The sequence below is a fragment of the Stegostoma tigrinum genome, chromosome 8 (genome assembly GCF_030684315.1).
Source record: "Stegostoma tigrinum isolate sSteTig4 chromosome 8, sSteTig4.hap1, whole genome shotgun sequence".
Taxonomy (NCBI): domain Eukaryota; kingdom Metazoa; phylum Chordata; class Chondrichthyes; order Orectolobiformes; family Stegostomatidae; genus Stegostoma; species Stegostoma tigrinum.
Window position 1 is genome coordinate 84676673 of NC_081361.1, and position 23666 is coordinate 84700338.

The following is a 23666-nucleotide window of genomic DNA, read 5'->3' on the forward strand; positions in this document are numbered from 1 at the left end:
GTACATCCATATGCTTGTCCAATGATGACTTAAATGTACTTAAAGTTGGTTTTTCATGAAGATTGCACATATCAACAGAGATATCAAAAGTCTGTAGAAAAATAAGAAAGCAGAGAAAATCCCGAAATGTCTACTGGCAGTTTGTGGTGTCGATGGTAGCCAGGATGTCGAGTTGCTAGTTATCAGTCTGCCCTTGATCTTTCTGTCCATAAATTCTGTATTTTGTGTGCTTCACTCTCACTTCACCTGACAAAGGGGGTCCGCTCCAAAAGCTTGTGATTTCAAGTAAATTTGTTGGACCTGGTGTCATGTAAAGTGAGAAGAGAAAGATTTTAAAAAGATATGCGGGGCAAATTTTTTACATAAAAGGTGATTCACATGTGGAATGAACTTCTTGAGGAAGTGGTAAATGCGGACACAGTTCCAACATTTAAAAAACACTTAGTACATGAATAGGATAGGTCTAGGAACAGACTGGTGGGATTATTTTGGTTTGGGATCATATTCAACATGGACTGGTTAGATCAAAGGGTCTGTTTCTGAGTTGTATGACTATGACCTATTTTTGATCTATTTGTTGCTCTTTATTTCCCACAGGACTCAATAAAAAACCCCACTGTATCATTTTTCATAAACAGGCAACTGGAAGACATAGACCTGACTGCTAATGACATTGTAAACTTCTTACACAATAGACAATCTATCGAACAAGCAGAAGACATTCCAAACTTTAGCTGGCAAAATATTTTTAATGTAACAGATCAACTCTTAAGTATATTCAATAATTACATGGAGGTAAGAAAACAGTCAGGTTTAATTGGAACTGGATTGTGCTGCAAATGCTAACGATTTTATGTTGTTTTGACTGCATATCTTAGCTAAGTACAACCAAGAGAGCGTTAAACACTGACAAACAACTCATCTTCACATACGACAATATAAACTTTATAAAACAAAAACAATTAATTGATTCAAGGGTTTTAGACAAAACTGGAAAGGTCAGCATTTGTTGGCCATAACAGCCCTTAAGAGAATGATAATGATGCACTGGAGTCCATGGGAAGGATTCTCCCACCATGCTGATAGGAAGGGAGTTCCATGATTTTACAAAGAACAAAGAAAAATTACAGCACAGGAACAGGCCCTTCGGCCCTCCAAGCCTGTACCAACATGCTGCATGTCACAACTAAAACCCCCACCTTTCTGGGGACTGTATCCCTCTATTCCCGTCCTATTCATGTATTTGTCAAGATGCCCTTTAAACATTGATAAGTATCTGCTTCCACTACTTCCCCCAGCAGCCAGTTCCAGGAACCCACCATCCTCTGTGTAAAAAACTTGCCTTGTACATCACCTTTAAACCTTGCCCCTCACACCTTAAACCTATGGCCCCCTAATAGCTGTCTCTTCCCCCTTGGGAATAAGCCTCTGACTGTCAACTCTGTCCATGCCCTCCATAATCTTGAAGACTTCTATCGGGTCACTCCTCAACTTCCATTATTCCAGTGAGAACAACCCAAGTTTTCTCAACCTCTCCTTACAGCTAATGCCCTCCATACCAGGCAACATCCCAGTCAATCTTTTCTGCACCCTCTCCAATGCCACCACATCCTTCTGGTAGACCAGAATTGAGCACAATATTTTGACCCAAAGCCAATGAATTAACAGCTATATGGTGTTCCCAGTAATGGTGTTCCCATGTAGCAGTTGACCTTCTTTACTGTCATATCTTTGACCTTTTAATCTCCATTAGCATGTCCCTCCAAAACTCAGCTGCCTATATCCTAACCCAGTTCCATTCACCATCCCTTGTGCTCACTGCCTGTAATGGCTGCAGATCCACCTCAGTTTAAAAGTTCTCATTCTCATGCTCACAATCCCCCTAGGTCAATATCTGTAACCTCCGTATCTCTGAAACCTTATCCTACACTACAGTCCTCTGAGAACTGTGTTCTTCAAATTCTGACCCCACTTCCACCATTGGCTCCTGTTCCCTTAGCCTTGTTTTGGAATTCCTGTGCAAACCCTTTGCCTCACTACTCTCTACTTTAAGATATTAGTTTAAACACACCACTTTGACTAAACCTGCAGCCACATGTTAACGTCACCTACTTTTGACTCAATGTCAGTGTTTGACTATCATGAAGCATTTTGAACATCAAAGGTCCTCTGTAAATGCATGTAGTTGTTGCGGTGCTGTCGGTTTGTTTCAATTTATTCTAGAGGTCTTTTTCTCATGGCTCATTTCAGATGAGGATCAACATTCTTTGGTTGAGAAGCTGGATCTTCAGTGGAATGCTGTGTTTCTGTCGCACTTCACTCGAATGCTGTGTTTCTGTTGCACTTCACTCCAAGATTACTGCAGTGCTCTCAGCTTCTTGTCATCTTATCTTTAATGTTAATAAAACCAAACTAATTGTGCCAACACATTTTGCTCATATCCGTTTGAAAATTGAGAATTACACTGGGTATTTAGATAATCTTAACTTCATTCCCTAGCAACTACATTTACCTCACTGACCATCCAATCAATAGATAATGTGTCTTGACATTGCGACAACAGTTTAGGATAAAAAGCCATATCAAACCTTTAAGGTAAAGTAATTGAGGGTTAATGTCTCCTAATAGCACACTCAGAAAAAAAGATCAAAGCTGTTATCTAACTCCCAACTCTGTAACACATGACAACTAAGTGAAATGTATCCATTTAATCTGGATCTTTTCTATACTGTAGGAATACACCATTCATTATCCCTTTGTGGCTTTAACTCTTGAAAAACAAATGTGCCTGGAGAAGCTCCTATTCAATTGATTTTTGTAAAGATCACAAAATAGATATAAGTGAGAAAAGCCATTCGGATGACATTTGTTTATACACCTGAAACAATCTGCAGTTGTTGCTATCTTGGAATCTATCTGTTTCTTAAAAAAAATTCCAAGATTAAGGCCTCCAGTCCTCTGTTCAAAAGTGAACCTTCATTTGTTGATCACTTTTTACAAGAGAAATTTCCTGATGCCAATCCTCTATTTATCCTCCAGTTTGCAACCTGTGTCCCTTTGTCAGACAGTCAAAATTTAGGTTTAAATAGTTTTCCAGATTGGGTTTTCTATTCTATCTTTGAAAGCCACATGGCTGGGGACGAGAATTTGTGGGTACAGAGTTTTGGACAATCCAATGCTATTTACCTCTAGGCTTTCATGTCATAATTTGCTCCTTAAAACCATTCAGAGCAAGTATTTGATTGACAGGTAGGATACAACATTTTGGAACAATCCTGTGAAATGTCTTTATTACATTAAAAGTGCAACATAAATGCAAAAGTCAAAAAGTCTGATAGTTTAGAGACACTGAAGGGGTCACGTAGGTTAATTACTGGTTTACATTTTAAGCAAATAGTTAGAGGCACCATTAGCTGTTATCTTCTCACTCTGTCATTTGCTAGACTGTGCATTTAAGGTCATAACCTCTTTTGTTATTTGCAGTGTTTAAACCTGGATAAATTTGAAGGCCTTCCTGACGAAGGGCAGCTCACCCACCGGGCACTTTACTTGTTGGAGGAAAACAGGTTTTGGGCTGGGATTGTGTTTACGGACTTATACCCCTGGTCGAACAAGCTTCCAACTCATGTGAAGTACAAAATCCGAATGGACATTGACGCAGTGGAACGAACAAACAAAATAAAAGACAGGTTCGTTTCATTTTTGTGTGTGTACAGAATTCCAGTCATTGAAATGCACTAACAACTACAAACCATCAACAAATTCATAAAATGCCATATGGAAAAGTCTCATTCTGGAGACAGAGATGTAATCTGCAGGCACTGCACCACCTGCAAGCCCTGTTCATCTGACACACTGACTGCAATAACCTGCTTCTCTCTAGCCTTCCCTGGATTTGGACAACACATTAGTTTAGAATGTGATCAATGATTGAAGAAGAAGCAAAGTATGAGTGTTATTTCCAATGTCATAGGGTCAATTTAACCCTCAACGCTGCCTGCAAATTTCCCAGAGAAGTGTAGGGTATTGACAGGGCAGGTTGAGTGATCTGCTTAATCCCTGCCCATCTCTGTCTGTACTGTACGTAGTTGCAAAATGTTACACCTCCCAGTGTTCCATTTTCTCTTATAATGAAGCATACCACTCACTCACACCTCAGTCCCCGATATAGTCTCCATTCCAGGAGCCTAAACCTAAAGCACAGACAATGCTGACAGTCCTTAGCAAGCCTGGCAGCCTCTGAAGAGAAAGAATCTCTTATGTCAGATAACAAAGTGTGAAGCTGGATGAACACAGCCGGCCAAGCAGCATCTCAGAAGCACAAAAGCTGACGTTTTGGGCCTAGACCCTTCATCAGAGTGGGTCTAGGCCTGAAACGTCAGCTTTTGTGCTCCTAAGATGCTGCTTGGCCTGCTGTGTTCATCCAGCTCCACACTTTGTTATCTTGGATTCTCCAGCATCTGCACTTCCCACTATCTCGAATCTCTTATGTCAGTTACCTTTCATCAGAAATCAGGAGTGAGGAACAGGGAATGTGTGTTGGAGGTGACTTGCAACGGGAATGCTATGAGTGAGTGATAGGATATAAGATCCAATAGAAGGCTGCAAAGATTGGATGGAGCTAATCCAAAGTTTTGAAAATATTTGGAATTTTTGGCCCATAACATTATTGGGCTCTTCCAACAGTAAACATCGAGGAGAGTAACAAGTAAACGCCCCTTAAACTAAAGACGGGGAACAAAAAAAATTTAATAGCTTCTCTGGCTCTGCTTCACTCATCCTATCCTGTGCAATATTTTTAAGTACTAACTCGTTTAGAAGAAATCAAAGCCTTTGCTGTACTGGTGTTTATGATGGGTTAAACAATACAATAACTGTCATGTCCATTGGCAGAGCCAAGAGGTGCCATTGTTAGAATCCGAGGCATTGAAACAAAATTCTTGAAGCAAACATATTCCCTCCTTGAATTGTAACTCTTATACAATGGATGGTTGTTTCATACAATGAATCAAAGTACAATCTTTTGAATGATCCCCATGGCTGCTGAGTCCATTGAGGTTTGGTGCAGCTTTCTCCATCATTCTTCTTTGTTTCATGACATTTTGTATTTCTTTATCCCCACCAAACCCTAGTTCAGGGTTGTACATGGCTAAACACAAAATATTTTTATCTCTAACAACTGGGCAGTATTCTGGTAGTGTGGATCACCCACTGTTTTAAAGAACTAATGTGATTTTCATTGCATTTCATTGAATAAATCTACCTCCCAGTGTTCCATTTTCTCTTATAATGAAGCATACCACTCACTCACACCTCAGTCCCCAGTATAGTCTCCATTCCTGGAGTCTCTAGCCCCAGTCGCACTGCTGGCTGTATAGGGAACAGAATACAGCATGGCTTGCTCTCTCAAATAAACAGTAATACAAAACAAAGTTGGACTGTGTAATCTGATCTTTTCACTAGCGTGAGAATGCATTAGTGCCAAAAGTGGGATTTCTGCTATTATTATGAGCCACTGCGGATAAATCAGAACACCAGCTTGGACGAAAAGCCTCATTTGCAGTTGTTGTGATAGTTTAATGGTGAGGACTTGGGCCATACAAATCAGGAAGTTCTTCAAGCTTGATGCCTAGTCTGTACAGTTACCTGAAACAGCTGAATAGTGCGATCACTCTGCATTTTCAGAGATGGAGACGGAAAAAATACCAGTGATACCCACTCCAATTACAGTCCACTGACTTCTTTCAGGAAATGTGGTTGGCGTAGGCTGGAATTGACTAAGGTGCATTATCCCTGCAGCCATTTAATTTGACAGTAATGTTTGGGCCCAGGTGTGCAGAATCTGGTGAAATACTGATGGCAATAGACTGACACGCTCCATTTGGAGGAGAAAATGTTGTCAACACCCTTCATGTGTGCCCTATCCTTTTGTTATAATGTTGGTGGCACTGACAAGGGCAATATTTGTTAGCCATCCCTTCCTGTCCTGGAACAGCGTGTCTTTGTTACGCCATCATAGAAGGGAGTTAATGACCAATCACATTGCCATGGATCTGGAGTCACATAGACTAGATCGGATTTCCTTTTCTCAAGGAAATTAGTGAACGAGATGGTTTTTTTAACTACAGCAATGACCGTTTCATGGCCATCTTCACTGAGACTAGCTCTCAATTCCAGCTGCCACAGTGGAACTTTAACCCCCAGGTTAGCCTGAACATTTGGATGGCCAGTACAGTGACATTACCATCATGTCACCAGCTTTCCCATAAACTGGCCTGATTGGCCATTTTATCTTCCTCCTTTTCCATGGATAGCCTTGTTAAGCCCACCTTTTGTATCCATCCCAAAAACCCAACCCAGGTCCCCGAGCTGACCCAATAGAGGATATGCGCTACATCTGGAGCGGTTTTGCTTATTTACAAGACATGACCCAACCCTTCTTCAGAGGGTCTAGGCCCGAAACATCAGCTTTTGTGCTCTTGAGATGCTGCTTGGCCTGCTGTGTTCATCCAGCTCCACTCTTTGTTATTTTGGATTCTCCAGCTTCTACAGTTCCCATTATCTCTGACCACAACTTCGTTCACTCCACTTCTGAAAATTTCACCATTCATGTATTTTCCCATGCTGTCTGGTCCTGTGGCCCTTTCTTTCTGTTCTTCCCACTCGTGGCAGCATCTTTAGGCATCTCAAACAAACAATCTTTGATTCTCAGTAAATCCACATATCCCTCTCGTACTCACCTTATCTTTCAAAGTGTTTTTAAGATCCACCTATCTAGGAAAAGCTTGTCAGGTGTTGGACTCCTTGCTCACAGTAGCTCAGCAGCTGTCACTTCTTTTCCATTTGAAGACCCTCTATAAAGACAAGTGAATGTTGGTGAGAGTGGACAGGCAGCAGACAGTGATACAGGCCTGAACTTTATGGATCATCTCCACTGGGCAGGGCGCAGGGTCAGGGAGTGGTCAGGGCAGGTCCACCCACAGTCATAAGAGCTGCCCTTCAGCAATTTCTCAGGAGGAAAAGCCAGCAAAACGTGTACTGACACATACTAGTCTGCTCCCTCTTCCATTCCACCAAATGAAGCTCTAGTACAATCCAAGTATAATTTGGATCCCTCCGGTCAACACAGACAGATGTGTCAATTACTTTAAGAAAGGACTGCCAACACTTTCTGAGAAGAAAATTCACCCCTGAGAGTTGCTAGCTAACCAGATGACTGGCTGATCTGTAGTCTCAGCAGTGCCACTCTGATACAATGGCCATTGGTGGGACTACAGACTGCCCCACCAATTAATCTATGTGTCATGTAGTTTCAATCAATGTTTGTGCCTCAGGTATTGGGACCCAGGTCCCCGAGCTGACCCAATAGAGGATATGCGCTACATCTGGGGCGGTTTTGCTTATTTACAAGACATGATTGAACACGGAATTATCAGGACTCACACCAACATTGACATGCCATCGGGAATTTATGTCCAACAGATGCCGTATCCCTGCTTTGTGGATGACATGTGAGTCACGTCATATTTGGTGTATTCAGTAAAGGTTTCCTCATTGTTTTTGAAAATTGCCGTAACTTCAAAACTTTGAAAGGCTACAAGCCTCATCCAGTGACAACATATCCTGGGGATCCAGGTGACATTTTCTGGCCTGAGTCTTCAACTGGTGGCTCACCCTGGAAGAGCTAAAGCAGGAAGTTAGTCTGTACATACTGCTCTAAATGAAGTTGGTCTGTTGTAAGTAGGATTAGAGATTAAATGTCGATGCTACATGTTCTGTACGGTGGCTATGTTAGGTCATCCGTGTTCTGCAACACACCGTGATCTGCCCTTCATGCTGCTACTTCACAGTTTGGGCACAATCTAGCCTGTTCTTACAGCTTAGTAAATGTTGTATTAAATCAAACGCTGATAGCGGAAGTCTGAAATTAAAAAGAAAAATTGCTGGAAATACTCAGCCGATCTGGCAGCATCTGTGAAGAGAAGAACGGAGTTAATGCTTCAAGTCTGTGACCTCTGCATTTTGGTAAAAGATCATTCATCTGTAACATTGGTGAGGATTTAATGCGGCTCACCAGAGTGAACTATATTGGTGTGTAGGCCCCTAAGATCGTAGAAGAGATCAAATATTACAGTCCCACTCATGTTGGATAAACTGACTGCAATAAATCAGTGGCAGGGGTGGGTCATTGTGGGGAATGTGCTCCCTGGCTGGACAGATTTATATTGAGTCACTGAACATTCATTATCCCTGAATGCATCTAGATTTAGCTGTGGCATCCGAATTCTCCCAAAGCCACATGGGTTTCTCCTGAAGGCTATTCCTTTGGGGCCCTCTTTCAAAAGCATTTTGTGCCACTGGAGGGATCCAGCAACAGGAAGTAGGGATGGGGGTGCTGGGGGGAATGATTACCAGATGAGAGTACTCCTTTTGCCTAATACCCCTCTGCCACACCCACCAGTGACCACCCCCCCCCCCACACCCCACCCACTCCACATCCCTCACTCCCACTATGATCTTCATTGAAGGCCTCAGTGTAGCACAGGCACCAGCCACCAGGTGCTGCCTCGGATTGGCTGACAGCTCCTGGGGCTGAGATTGCCTCGCCCAGCCTTCTAGGAAATGACTATTATTGGGATATTCCCGACTGAAGCAGCATGGGCTTCCCATTCCTGACCAGAGGTTGCGTTCCACATTAGGAATATTAAGTCTAAAGATGTGCAGGTTGGATGGATTGGCCATGCTAAATTACCTTGTAGTGTCAAGGGATGTGCAAGCTAGGTGGGTTAGCCATGGGAAATGAGAGGCTACAGAGATAGGGTGGGGCATTGGGTCAGGGAAGGATGCTCTCGGACGATCAATGCAGACTTGCTGGGCCAAATGGCCTCTTACCTACGCTGTAGGGATTTTATGATTCTACAATTCAATCACACAGTTTCTGCCTCCACAGATACTCTCAAACTGCTTAGCATTTCGAGCAATTTTTGTTTCTGTTTCAGAATGTGTAGTGTTGTCTGAAAACAAATTCACAAGCAATTTAATTTGAATTTATCATAAAAATATATGTCGTTGTTCAATAAAATGGAAGTAAAATGAACTAGGGCAGAATAAATCTACAAAGCTGGGTCTCATGGCCCTTATAGTGAGGGATAATGGAATCTGAATTCAGCAAATTGTGTGAAAGCTGATAAGAACAGCATCTAAGAAATTAATTCCTGACGTGATGTATGAGGATTTCAAAAGAAGAGGGCAAAGAAAACATGGAAATGAACAACGTAGAAAACCTAGATGCTGCCATTAAATACTAAATATTATTTTCTTTTTTGAAATATTTTTCACTAAATATGTTTTCCTGCTGCAATTTTTCCTGTTGCACCTGTCCTTCCCATTGCCTCAACATGCCTGCTAATTCTCATCCTAGGTTCATGCTAGCGTTAACCCGCTGCTTCCCAATTTTTATGGTGCTCTCCTGGATCTATTCCGTCTCCATGATTGTGAAAAGTATTGTGCTTGAGAAGGAGCTGAGGTTGAAAGAAACCCTGAAAATCATGGGAGTCAGTAACTGGGTGCATTGGGTCGCATGGTTCATCGACAGCTTCGCCATGATGGCAGCCAGTACAGTGCTGGCAACCATAGTGATTATGGTAAGAATCCAGAGCTACACACAATCCAAACACTTAGCATTCATCAATGGGGAGGTAATGGCCGAGTGGTATTATCGCTGGATTGTTAATCCAGAGACCCAGATAAAATTCTGAGGTTAAAATTGTTTCAGAGATAGTAGGAACTGCAGATGCTGGAGAATCTGAGATAACAAGGTGTACAGCTGGATGAACACAGCAGGCCAAGCAGTGTCAGAGGAGCAGGAAAGCTGACGTTTTGGGCCTAGACCCTTCGAGGCCCAAAACGTCAGTTTTCCTGCTCCTCTGATGCTGTTTGGCCTGCTGTGTTCATCCAGCTGTACACCTTGTTATCTCTAACATTCTGGGGACCTGGGTTCAAATCCCGCCACAGTAGATGGTGGAATTTGAATCCAATTAAGTATCTAAAGTTAAGAATCTAATGATGACCATGAACCCATTGTCGATTGTCAGGAAAAACCAATCTATTTCACTCATGTTCTTTAGGGAAATGTTTCATTAATGTTCCTTACCTGGTCTCGCCTACATGTGACACCAGACCTACAGCAATGTGGTTGACTCTGAGCTGCCTCTGGGCAATTAGGGATGGGCAATTAATGCTGCCTCGTCAGCAACGTTCTCATCCCGTTAATGAATAAAAAAAATCCTCAGACACTCAAGGGCAGAGTGAACATTGAACAGAGGCGGTAACTGAGGGCAGAGATAACTTGCTGAGTTAAAGTGCTGCCGTCATGAACCCTGGTTGGAGCATTTCATGGGACTGCATGGCATAGGAAAGTTTAAATATTCAAGTATTTCATTGTCCTTCGCCTCTGAAAACCTGGGTTCATCGACAATAAGGACCCTTTGGTAATAGATATAATAGGTGACAGCTGAATAAAATGATAGGCATATCATTATAGCTTCTGTTGTCAACCCCTAAATTAATAAGTTAGAAAATTGCCATCGTATTATTGACTACAGAAATTGATTAGCTTCTTATTAAAAGTTGAAGTCACTATTGTCTAAGCAGGCCATATGACTGCTCTCCCATTAGAGAGTGACAACAGATGGTGGTTTAACCTGACGGTCATCACATTTCAGGTCAGTGGAGACATAGAAGAGGAGAGTCTTTCTTGATAAACTTGGCTGTTGTAGGAATCGAACCTGCACAGTTGATGTCACTCCACATTACAACCTAGTCATCTAGCCAATTAAACTAACCTCAACCCTACAATTAAAAGTGTATTGTTCCTCCTGATTTTAATGATCTTCATTAATCTCAACTTTATTTCATCATTTATCCTTTGTGTACTTTTCTAAAGTGTCTGAAAATCAGGCTATGTAATATGTACTATTATCAGGGTACTTGGCATTGGCCAACTTCTGAATGTTTACTGATGGAAACTTTATGTAAATTTTATGATGATTACAATTATAACCTGATAGGAATTTGTCTTTTCTCTATTACAGAGAGGAAACGTGCTTTACTACAGCAATTCTTTCCTTCTTTTTGTGTTTCTCCTGGTGTTCACCGTGGCTACAATTATGCAGTGCTTTCTGATGAGTGTTTTCTTCTCCAAGGCCAATTTAGCAGCTGCTTGCAGTGGGATCATTTACTTCACCCTCTATCTGCCTCACCTTCTCTGCTATGCTTGGCAGGACCGTATGACCAAAAATATGAAATTGGCAGCGGTAAGTTTAATGGATTCAAATGATTAACCCTTTGAACATTTCATTGGCCCACAAACAGAAATTTTCAAGGAATGGCTCCAATTTTGAGGGGAGTGCAGAGATGGGACATTTTGGAGCTCTGCAAATCCAACCTGAGTAGAGCTGGCCCAGAAAGTTGGACAGGTCTTTGAAAGCTTTAACAGGTGTTTGACAGCTTGAAAGTTCAAATGGGTTTAGTACACTTTTAGGTCAAATTCATCTATACTTTTTTAAAAGTGACAAAGGTGCAGGCCTCCCTCAAGGGTAGTTGAATCCCCCAAAAGATACATGACCACACCCACACCCCAAGATGTCCAAGGGCTGTACCCACCTCTTTAAAGCTGCATACTACCTATCTAAATTGATCTACAGATTTTAGACATGCCCTTAATCTAATGCCATTCCCGGCCCACAAAGAAATAGAAAACAAAGTATGAAGCTGGATGAACACAGCAGGCCAAGCAGCATCTTAGGACCACAAAAGCTGATGTTTTGGAAGGGTCCAGGCCCAAAACATCAGCTTTCCTGCTTCTAAGATGCTGCTTGGCCAGCTGTGTTCATCCAGCTTCACACTTTGTTATCTTGGATTCTCCAGCATCTGCAGTTCCCATTATCTCTGAAAGAAATAGAAAACAGCATTTTCTGATTTCTAGCCACTTCTGCCATTTTCGCCCTCGTGAAGGTGTCTTCCATTGTTATGAAGATATTGGCCACCTACCATGGAAGATGTTCCGGAGAGCACAATTTTAAACCAACTGAGGTGGTGAAGGTGTGTTATACATCTGGAAAATAACCCAGAGGTGCTGTCCTAACTAATCCCAGCACTACCATTACTAAATAAAGTATGTTATGATTATAAGATGTTTCTACTTGCTAGTATCCTTCGCCCTACAGTGGTGTGCAGAGAATCACTTGCAAGGATTCTGTTTCTGATCTCACATTGTTACCTCTACTGTCCCCAATGATCTAGTCTTCACTCCATCCTATTTCTCATCTACATATTGTCCCTTGGGTGACATCCTCATTAACAAGTCAGCCTTCCTTTGTATGGCGATGACCCCCAGATCCTCCTCACCACCGATGCCACCCCATTCAGCCCCTCAACCAACTTTAATTTGTCACACTCTGCATCGACACCTGGTCATGGATGAACAGAAATTTCCTACAGCTAAATATTGGAAAGATTGAAACCATTATCTTCAGTCAACACAACTGACTCTACCCATAGCTACTGACTCCAACCCTCTCCATGACAACTATCTGGGGCGAAACCAGATGGTTCACAATTTTAGTGTTACTTAATTCCGTGATAAAATTCTGAACACACATCCACCCTATTACCAAAATTACCTACTTCTATCTCAATTATATTACCTCACTCCACTTGTAATGCAGCTGAATCTGCTGCTGTAACCTTTATCCATGTCTTTGTTATCTCTGGACCTTACCACTCAAACACATGTCTAGCCAACCTCCTATCATTTCCATTAGATACCTCCAAGGTCACCTAAAACTCTACTGCTGATGTTCAAACCGACACCATGTCCCATTTATCCATCACTCCTGGTGACCAACATTGGCTTCTGATCTAGCAATGTCTTGGTTTTAAAATTCTCATCTGTATCTTCAATTCCCAGCAAGACCTTGCCCCCTACTATCTCTGTAGCCTCCTTAAATTGTTCAAGGCATCCAGATCTCTGCACACTTCCTTTCCGGCCTTGAGTCCATTTCCAATTGCTCTGCCATTGGCAGACATGTCTTCACCTGCCAAGCCCTTGAGCTCTGGAATCCCTTCTGACAATCACTCTCTATTTCGTTTTACTTCTGAAGAAGACAATTCTTTATGTATACCTCCTTGTCCAAGCTTTTGGTCACCTCTCCCAATATCTCCTTTGTGAATTGGTGTCAAATATTTGTCTATTTGTGCAATGTCAGTTGGGATATTTTACTGTATTAAAGGTGCTATGATAAGTGCAGTTTGTTCCTGCGGCAATGGCAGTTTCCAAGACAAAAGGTTATGGGCTCAAGTCATACTCCAGAGGATAAAGCCCACGCTAACGCTCTAATACAGGGCTAACAGAGTGCTCTGTTGGAAGTGCAATCTCTTCTGAAACATGAAACCAATATCCCTGTCACTTGCAGCTGGATGTATAGGTTTGCATGGCACTATTTCAAAGGCCTGGCCAACATTTATCTATCAACAAGCCAAAGAAATGGGGGATTTGGATATTAGCACATTTATAGATATGGGACCTTACTGTTATGACAGGAACTACAATCCAGATGTAATTTATTGACTGTGAAATGCTTTGGGACATCCAGAAGTCATCTAAGGTCTAACATAAATCCATTTACTTTCTCACTGAGGATAGCCACAGCTTTTGGCATTCAGATAATGTTGGTGTGAGGATCTGAAAATGTGCCACTGGTAGCAGCTTGAAACTTTCCTCACTGCTGGATAATCAGAGGAACGAGCAATTGCACTTAAAAACCATTCTGTACCATTGATTTATCAGACAGGAAACAGAATAATAAAGGCCTTCTCCCCGTCCAGTTTGTAACTTTATTGAATATTCATGTGAATTGTGTTGGGACCAATACTGAATCATCCAGTTCCTTTTTAAAATTTCAGAGTTTGTTATCTCCAGTGGCATTTGGCTTTGGCACAGAGTACCTATCCCGTTATGAGGAGCAGGGTCGTGGACTTCAGTGGGATAATATCCGTGCCAGCCCTGTTGAAGGAGATGAGTACAATCTTCTGCTATCGATCAAGATGATGCTGTTTGATGCCATTTTGTATGGAGTTCTTGCCTGGTATCTTGATGCTGTGTTTCCAGGTATGCTGACAATGAATTAACTATGGAAAGTATCCTTAGAAGGAGATTTCCTTTCCTATAAACCTTAAATTTTTGTTACAGTGAAGGTCTAGAACAAAAATTACCCAATGGACTTTGCAACTTTCTCAGCAAAACATAAGAAAATTTAGATCACACATGGAATGACATTCACAGCAGCTTGATTACATTGATGGGGAATGTTTATTGACCCAAAGTTACTTTATTCACTTCCTTGGAGAATATGCCTCCAGTATTGATCAGTGTTTCTACTGTTCACCACTGGGTTTTAATGAATATATCTGGAATTAAACAAAAGCTAGTCTAATAGGAACCATGTATAAAGGTAACTGTTGATCTGTTGTAAAGACCCATCTGGTTTACTGAAGTCCTTTAGGGAAGGAAATCTGCCATCCTGACATGGCCTCACCTTCATCTGACTCCAGACAACAGCATTGTGGTTGAGGGACAGTAAATGTTGGCTTAGCAAGTGATGTCCATGTCTTATGAATGAATGGAAAAAAATCAAAACAGAGGTGGATTGATTTTTAGGCAATAAGAGAATGAATGGAAATGGGAATAGTTCAGGAAGTGGCATTAAGGACAAAGATTGAGAGCTAAGTGACCTACTCCAGCTCCTAATTCTTATTTTTCAAGATTCTGTTTTAGATGAATTGACCCATCGACTTTTTAACACTTTGAACCAAGAAATGATCTCTTTTAGAATCATAAAGAACAAGCCCACGCCGATCATAGAATCCCTACAATGTGGAAATAGGCCACTCGACCCATTGAGTCCATACTGACCCTCCAAAGAGCATCCCACCCAGACCCATCCCCTATCCTGCCCCTGTAATCATGCAATTCCTGTGACTAATCACCTGCGTCCACATCCCTGCACACTATGGGCAATTTAGCACGGCCAATCCACCTAAGCTACACATCTTTGGACTGTGGGAAGAAACCAGGCCACCTGGAGGAAGCCCATGCAGACACAGGGGGAACGTACAAACTCCACCCTGACAGTCACTCAAGTTTGGAATTAAACCAGGTCCCTGAAGCTGTGAAAAGGCAGTGTTAACCACTGTGCCACCCATGCATATTACCCGGGTGTTGTAAGATGAATCCACACCACAGCTCATCATGCTGTAAGGTGCATCTGGTAGCCACCATTGTTTTATTTTTAGGAGTTTATTGCATGTTAGCCAGAAGATACATGTTACATCTATGTGATAGGCATCGTTACTAAGATTGTGAGGGTTACTTCAATGTTAAGTCATGGTCCTTCAAGACCCAAAGATGTCCTCCTGCCTGAATCCATTTAATGGCATCATACTGATTTAGTGCAGTCATCAATGTTAACCATTTCACACTCTTACACCTTATACACCATGGGGCACTAACTCCCTGCAGTGGCTTTACAGAAATTGGTTTCCTTGATCCAATGCAACATTTATAGATCTGGATCAATGATATAATGGATGCACAATGCTTCAGCTCATTTATGGATGGCATTTAGCCCTCAGAAGGAAAATTGTGTGTTCAGACTTCACAAGCAGAAAAACACCTTCAATTTTAAGAACCTTTAGAAGTCACTCTTTCCCTTGACAATCAAAAGGATTTGTGGAGTAGATTCCTTCTACAAAGAAGGTAATCCCATGTTAATTGACATGTAGAAAATAACCCAGATGAAAGTTTTGTTCAGAATGGGATTGACACTTGTTAGGATAATTGCAGATGGAATTGATCTATCAGTCTGTGGAACATAGATAACAAAGTGTGAAGCTGGATGAACACAGCAGGCCAAGCAGCATCTCAGGAGCACAAAAGCTGACGTTTTGGGCCTAAACCCTTCATCAGAGAGGGGTCTAGGCCCAAAACATCAGCTTTTGAGCTCCTGTGGTGCTGCTTGGCCTGCTGTGTTCATCCAGCTTCACGCTTTGTTACCTTGGGTTCTCCAGCATCTGCAGTTCCCATTATCTCACTCTGTGGAACATGATGGTTTTTGAGCCACACATGGTAAACAGGGAAATCAGTGAAAGAAGTATCATAAAAAATGGAAGACTGGATTTATAATTAGAGTTTCACTTACCTCTGCAGGGGAAGAAAGTGTGGAACTGTTTACTGAGAGATTAAATGGGCTGATTAAAGTCAATGGCGAAGTAAATTGCGAAAGATGAACATTTTCTTCCTTCAATCTTCATGCTCTGAGGATTGGCAGCCCAAGGATGAAGATTTCCTCAGGGTCACTACGTTAGGGACATTAGAGTTCTAACAGAACATAGAACATAGAACATAGAACATAGAACAGTACAGCACAGAACAGGCCCTTCAGCCCACAATGTTGTGCCGACCATTGATCCTCATGGATGCACCCTCAAATTTCTGTGACCATATGCATGTCCAGCAGTCTCTTAAATGACCCCAATGACCTTGCTTCCACAACTGCTGCTGGCAACGCATTCCATGCTCTCACAACTCTCTGCGTAAAGAACCTGCCTCTGACATCCCCTCTATACTTTCCACCAACCAGCTTAAAACTATGACCCCTCGTGCTAGCCATTTCTGCCCTGGGAAATAGTCTCTGGCTATCGACTCTATCTATGCCTCTCATTATCTTGTATACCTCAATTAGGTCCCCTCTCCTCCTCCTTTTCTCCAATGAAAAGAGACCGAGCTCAGTCAACCTCTCTTCATAAGATAAGCCCTCCAGTCCAGGCAGCATCCTGGTAAACCTCCTCTGAACCCTCTCCAAAGCATCCACATCTTTCCTATAATAGGGCGCCCAGAACTGGACGCAGTATTCCAAGTGCGGTCTAACCAAAGTTTTATAGAGCTGCAACAAGATCTCACGACTCTTAAACTCAATCCCCCTGTTAATGAAAGCCAAAACACCATATGCTTTCTTAACAACCCTGTCCACTTGGGTGGCCATTTTAAGGGATCTATGTATCTGCACACCAAGATCCCTCTGTTCCTCCACGCTGCCAAGAATCCTATCCTTAATCCTGTACTCAGCTTTCAAATTCGACCTTCCAAAATGCATCACCTCGCATTTATCCAGGTTGAACTCCATCTGCCACCTCTCAGCCCATCTCTGCATCCTGTCAATGTCCCGCTGCAGCCTACAACAGCCCTCTACACTGTCAACGACACCTCCGACCTTTGTGTCGTCTGCAAACTTGCTGACCCATCCTTCAATTCCCTCGTCCAAGTCATTAATAAAAATTACAAACAGTAGAGGCCCAAGGACAGAGCCCTGTGGAACCCCACTCACCACTGACTTCCAGGCAGAATATTTTCCTTCTACTACCACACGCTGTCTTCTGTTGGCCAGCCAATTCTGTATCCAAGCAGCTAAGTTCCCCTGTATCCCATTCCTCCTGACCTTCTGAATGAGCCTTCCATGGGGAACCTTATCAAATGCCTTCCTCTATCTCTATCCATTCCAGCATGCACACCTGCTCTTCAAAGGTTTCATTCACTACACAGTTCGATTCTTTCGTAAAGACAGAAGCAAAAAACTCATTTAGGGCTCCTCAGACTTCACAAGCAGAAAAACACCTTCAATTTTAAGAACCTTTAGAAGTCACTCTTTCCCATGCGGCAGAGGCGAAAGAATTAGGAAAAGGGGATGGAATTTTTGCAGGAAGGTGGGTGGGAGCAGGTGTATTCCAGGTAGCTGTGGGAGTTGGTGGGCTTGAAATGGATATCGGTTTGTAGGTGGTTGCCTGAGATGGAGACAGAGAGGTCCAGGAAGGTGAGCAATGTGTTGGAGATGGTCCAGGTGAACTTAAGGTTGGGGTGGAAGGTGATGGTGAAATGGATAAACTGTTCAAACTCCTCTTGGGAGCATGAGGCGGTGCCGATATAGTCATCAATGTAATGGAGGAAGAGGTGGGGTTTAGGGCCTGTGTAGGTGCAGAAGAGGGACTGTTCCACGTAACCTACAAAGAGGCAGGCATAGCTTGGGCCCATGCGGGTACCCATGGCCACCCCTTAGTCTGTAGGAAGTGGAAGGAATCGAAAGAGAAGTTGTTGAGGGTGAGGACGAGTTTGGCTAGGCGGATGAGGGTGTCGGTGGAGGGGGACTGGTCGCGTATTTGGGACAGGAAGAAGCGGAGAGCCTTTAGGCCATCTGCATGGGGAATACAGGTTGTTTTACCCGAAAAACTACTTAGGTAGTATCTCCCATCCATCCTCCTCCTCTAACCAAAAAAAAGGGTTCCGAGAGCCGATTTGGTAAGGTTACTAGTTTTTTTCAATTATCTGCTTGGGAATTCAGAATAGTGGGAATGGGTGTTAGGGCAGTTGCATGCTCCTTCTGTAGAATGTGGGAGGTAAGGATCACCATTAGTGTCCCCACTGACTTCATCTGCGAGAAGTGCACCCAACTCCAGCTCCTCGGAAACCGCGTTAGGGAGCTGGAGCTGGAGCTGGATGAACTTTGGATGAACTTCGGAACATTCAGGAGGCTGAGGGGGTAATTGAGAGGAGTTACAGGGAGGTAGTCACACCTCAGGTACAGGAAAAAGGTAGGTGGGTTACAGTCAGCGGACGGAAGGGGAACAGGCAGATAGACCAGGGATTCCCTGTGGCCATTCCCCTCAGTAACAAGTATACCGCTTTGGATACTTTTGAGGCGGACGACTTATGAGGGGTAAGTCATGGGGTACAGGTCTCTGGTACAGAGTCTGTCCCTGTTGTTCAGAAGGGAAGGGGGAGAGGAGGAGAGCATTAGTTACTGGGGACTCCATAGTTAGGGGGACAGATAGGAGATTCTGTGGGAATGAGAGAGACTCGCGGATGGTGCGGTGCCTCCCAGGTGCCAGGGTCTGTGATGTCTTGGATTGTGTTTTCGGGATCCTTAAGGGGGAGGGGTAGCAGCCCTAAGTCGTGGTCCACACAGGCACCAACGACACCAGTAGGAAGGAAGAAATTCAAGGAGTTAGGGTAGAAGCTTAGAGCTAGAACAAACAGTTGTTATCTCTGGTTTGTTACCCACGCCACGTGCTAGCGAGGTGAGAAATAGGGAGAGAGAGCAGTTGACCACGTGGCTACAGGGATGGTGCAGGAGGGAGCGATTCAGATACCTGGATAATTGGGGCTCGTTCTGGGGTAGGTGGGACCTCTACAAATGGGATGGTCTACACCTGAACCAGAGGGGTACCAATATCCTGGGGGGTGGGGTTGTGGAAATTTGCTAATGCTCTTCAGGAGGGTTTAAACTAATTCAGCACGGGGACGGGAACCTGAATTGTAGCTCCAGTGTACAGGAGGTTGAGAGTAGTGAGGTCATGATTAAGGTTTCAAGGTCACAGGAGTGTACCAGCAGCAGGAAGGTGGTTTGAAGTGTGTCTACTTCAACGCCAGGAGCATCCAGAATAAGGTGGGAGAACTTGCAGCTTGGGTTGGTACCTGGGACTTCAATGTTGTGGCCATTTCGGAGACATGGATAGAGCAGGGGCAGGAATGGTTGTTGCAGGTTCCGGGGTTTAGATGTTTCAATAAGATCAGGGAAGGTGGGAATGGGGGTGAGATGGTGTGGCATTGTTAGTCAAGGACAGTATTACAGTGGCAGAAAGGATGTTTGATGAGGACTCGTTTACTGAGGTGGTATGGGCTGAGGTTAGAAACAGGAAAGGAGAGGTCACCTTGTTGGGAGTTTTCTATAGGCCTCCAAAAAATTCCAGAGATGTGGAGGAAAGGATTGCTAGGATGATTCTGGATAGGAGCAAAAGTAACAGGGTAGTTGTTATGGGGGACTTTAACTTTCCAAATATTGACTGGAAATGCTATAGTTCGAGTGCTTTAGATGGATTAGTTTTTGTCCACTGTGTGCAGGAGGGTTTCCTGATACAGTATGTCGATAGGCCAACAAGAGGCGAGGCCACATTGGATTTGGTACTGGGTAATGAACCAGGCCAGGTGTTAGATTTGGAAGTTGGTGAACACTTTGGTGATAGTGACCACAATTCGGTTACATTTACTTCAGCAATGGAAAGGGATAGGTATGTACTGCAGGGCAAGAGTTATAGCTGGAGGAAAGGCAATAATGAGGCGATTAGGCAAGACTTAGGATGCATAGCATGGGGAAGGAAACTGCAGAGGCTGGGCACAATTGAAATGTGGAGCTTGTTCAAGGAACAGCTACTGCGTGTCCTTGATAAGTATGTACCTGTCAGGCAGGGAGGAAGTGGTCGAGCGAGGGAACAGTGGTTTACTAAAGAAGTTGAATCTCTTGTCAAGAGGAAGAAGGAGGCTTATGTAAAGATGAGGCGTGAAGGCTCACTTAGGGTACTTGAGAGTTACAAGTTAGCTAGGAAGGATCTAAAGAGAGAGCTAAGAAGAGCCAGAAGGGGACATGAGAAGTCTTTGGCAGATAGAATCAAGGAAAACCCTAAAGCTTTCTATAGGTATGTCAGGAATAAAAGAATGATGAGAGTAAGATTAGGGCCAATAAAGGACAGTAGTAGGAAGTTGTGCGTGGAGTCCGTAGAGATAGGAGAGCCACTAAATGAATCGTTTTCGTCAGTAATCACATAGGAAAAAGACAATGTTTTTGAGTAGAATACTGAGATACAGTCTATTAGATTAGATGGGATTGAGGTTCATAAGGAGGAGGTGTTAGCAATTCTAGAGAGTGTGAAAATAGATAAGTCCCCTGGGCTGGATGGGATTTATCCTAGGATTCTCTGGGATGCTGGGGAGGAGATTGCAGAGCCTTTTGCTTTGATCTTTATGTCATCATCCTCTACAGGAATAGACAAATAGTGCCAGAAGATTGGAGGACAGCAAATGTTGTCCCTTTGTTCAAGAAGGGGAGTAGAGACAACCCTGGTAATTATAGACCAGTGAATCTTACTTCGGTTGTGGGTAAAGTGTTGGACAGGATTATAAGAGATAGGATTTATAATCATCTAGAAAGGAATAATTTGATTAGGGATAGTCAACATGGTTTTGTGAAGGGCAGGTTGTGCCTCACAAACATTATTGAGTTCTTTGAGAAGGTGACCAAACAGGTGGATGAAGGTAAAGCAGTTGATGTGGTATATATGGATTTCAGTAAAGTGTTTGATAAGTTTCCCCACAGTAGGGTATTGCAGAAAATACAGAGGTATGGGATTGAGGGTGATTTAGCAGTTTGGATCAGAAATTGGATAGCTGTAGGAAGACAGAGGGTGGTGGTTGACGGGAAATGTTCATCCTGGAGTTCAGTTACTAGTGGTGTACTGCAGGGATCTGTTTTAGGGCCACGGCTGTTCATCATTTTTATAAATGATCTGGATTAGGGTGTAGAAGGATGGGTTAGTAAATTTGTGGTTGACACTAGAGTTGGTGGAGTTGTGGATAGTGCGGAAGAATGTTGTAGGTTACAGAGGGACATAGATAAGCTGCAGAGCTGCGATGAGAGGTGGCAAATGGAGTCTAATGCGGAAAAATGTGAGGTGATTTACTTTGGAAGGAGTAACAGGAATACAGAGTACTGGGCTATTGGTAAGATTCTTGGTAGAGTGGACGAGCAGAGGGGTCTCGGTGTCCATGTGCATAGATCCCTGAAAGTTACCACCCAGGTTGATAGGGTTGTTAAGAAGGCGTACGGTATGTTAGGTTTTATTGGCAGAGGGATTGAGTTTCGGAGCCATGAGGTCACGTTGCAGCTGTACAAAACTCTGGTGCGGCCGCACTTGGAGTATTGTGTACACTTCTGGTCACCGCATCTGAGGAGAGCCAGGAGGGGGCACGAGAAAGGCTTGGCAGAAGGAATCCGGGAAAACACAAAGGCATTTTACACTTACGTGAGGAATAAGAGAATGGTCAAAAAAAGAGTAGGGCCGATCAGGGATAGCATAGGGAACTTGTGTGTGGAGCCTGAGGAGGTAGGGGAAGCCCTAAATGAGTTTTTTGCTTCTGTCTTTACGAAAGAAACCAACTTTGTAGTGAATGAAACCTTTGAAGAGCAGGTGTGCATGCTGGAATGGATAGAGATAGACGAAGCCGATGTGCTGAAAATTTTGTCAAACATTAAGATTGACAAGTCGCCAGGCCCGGACCAGATTTGTCCTCGGCTGCTTTGGGAAGCGAGAAATGCAATTGCTTCGCCACTTGCGAAGATCTTTGCATCCTCGCTCTCCACTGGAGTCGTACCTGAGGACTGGAGAGAGGCAAATGTAATTCCTCTCTTCAAGAAAGGAAATAGGGAAATCCCCGGCAATTATAGACCGGTAAGTCTCACGTCTGTCGTCTGCAAGGTGTTAGAAAGGATTCTGAGGGATAAGATTTATGACCATCTGGAAGAGCATGGCTTGATCAAATACAGTCAACACGGCTTTGTGAGGGGTAGGTCATGCCTTACAAACCTTATCGAGTTTTTTGAGGATGTGACTAGAAAGGTTGATGAGGGTCGAGCTGTGGATGTGGTGTATATGGACTTCAGTAAGGCATTTGATAAGGTTCCCCATGGTAGGCTCATTCAGAAGGTCAGGAGGAATGGGATACAGGGGAACTTAGCTGCTTGGATACAGAATTGGCTGGCCAACAGAAGACAGCGAGTGGTAGTAGAAGGAAAATATTCTGCCTGGAAGTCAGTGGTGAGTGGAGTTCCACAGGGCTCTGTCCTTGGGCCTCTACTGTTTGTAATTTTTATTAATGACTTGGACGAGGGAATTGAAGGATGGGTCAGCAAGTTTGCAGACGACACAAAGGTCGGAGGTGTCGTTGACAGTGTAGAGGGCTGTTGTAGGCTGCAGCGGGACATTGACAGGATGCAGAGATGGGCTGAGAGGTGGCAGATGGAGTTCAACCTGGATAAATGCGAGGTGATGCATTTTGGAAGGTCGAATTTGAAAGCTGAGTACAGGATTAAGGATAGGATTCTTGGCAGCGTGGAGGAACAGAGGGATCTTGGTGTGCAGATACATAGATCCCTTAAAATGGCCACCCAAGTGGACAGGGTTGTTAAGAAAGCATATGGTGTTTTGGCTTTCATTAACAGGGGGATTGAGTTTAAGAGTCGTGAGATCTTGTTGCAGCTCTATAAAACTTTGGTTAGACCGCACTTGGAATACTGCGTCCAGTTCTGGGCGCCCTATTATAGGAAAGATGTGGATGCTTTGGAGAGGGTTCAGAGGAGGTTTACCAGGATGCTGCCTGGACTGGAGGGCTTATCTTATGAAGAGAGGTTGACTGAGCTCGGTCTCTTTTCATTGGAGAAAAGGAGGAGGAGAGGGGACCTAATTGAGGTATACAAGATAATGAGAGGCATAGATAGAGTTGATAGCCAGAGACTATTTCCCAGGGCAGAAATAGCTAGCACGAGGGGTCATAGTTTTAAGCTGGTTGGTGGAAAGTATAGAGGGGATGTCAGAGGCAGGTTCTTTACGCAGAGAGTTGTGAGAGCATGGAATGCGTTGCCAGCAGCAGTTGTGGAAGCAAGGTCATTGGGGTCATTTAAGAGACTGCTGGACATGTATATGGTCACAGAAATTTGAGGGTGCAT

At 43.4% G+C, this 23666-nt stretch overlaps 1 protein-coding gene across 4 annotated transcripts in view; it reads left to right on the forward strand.

The window, feature by feature from the left end:
* Positions 1-23666, forward strand: part of abca4b (ATP-binding cassette, sub-family A (ABC1), member 4b) — a 156406-nt gene that overhangs the window by 48766 nt on the left and 83974 nt on the right. For 3 of the 4 annotated variants that reach the window (XM_059648065.1, XM_059648068.1, XM_059648066.1), the window contains exons 12-17: positions 598-795; positions 3484-3689; positions 7335-7511; positions 9422-9644; positions 11094-11315; positions 13966-14170. In XM_059648065.1, the coding sequence (XP_059504048.1) occupies positions 598-795; positions 3484-3689; positions 7335-7511; positions 9422-9644; positions 11094-11315; positions 13966-14170 (1231 nt within the window). The remainder of the gene's footprint in view (positions 1-597; positions 796-3483; positions 3690-7334; positions 7512-9421; positions 9645-11093; positions 11316-13965; positions 14171-23666) is intronic. The other variant, XM_059648067.1, reaches the window with a different exon arrangement.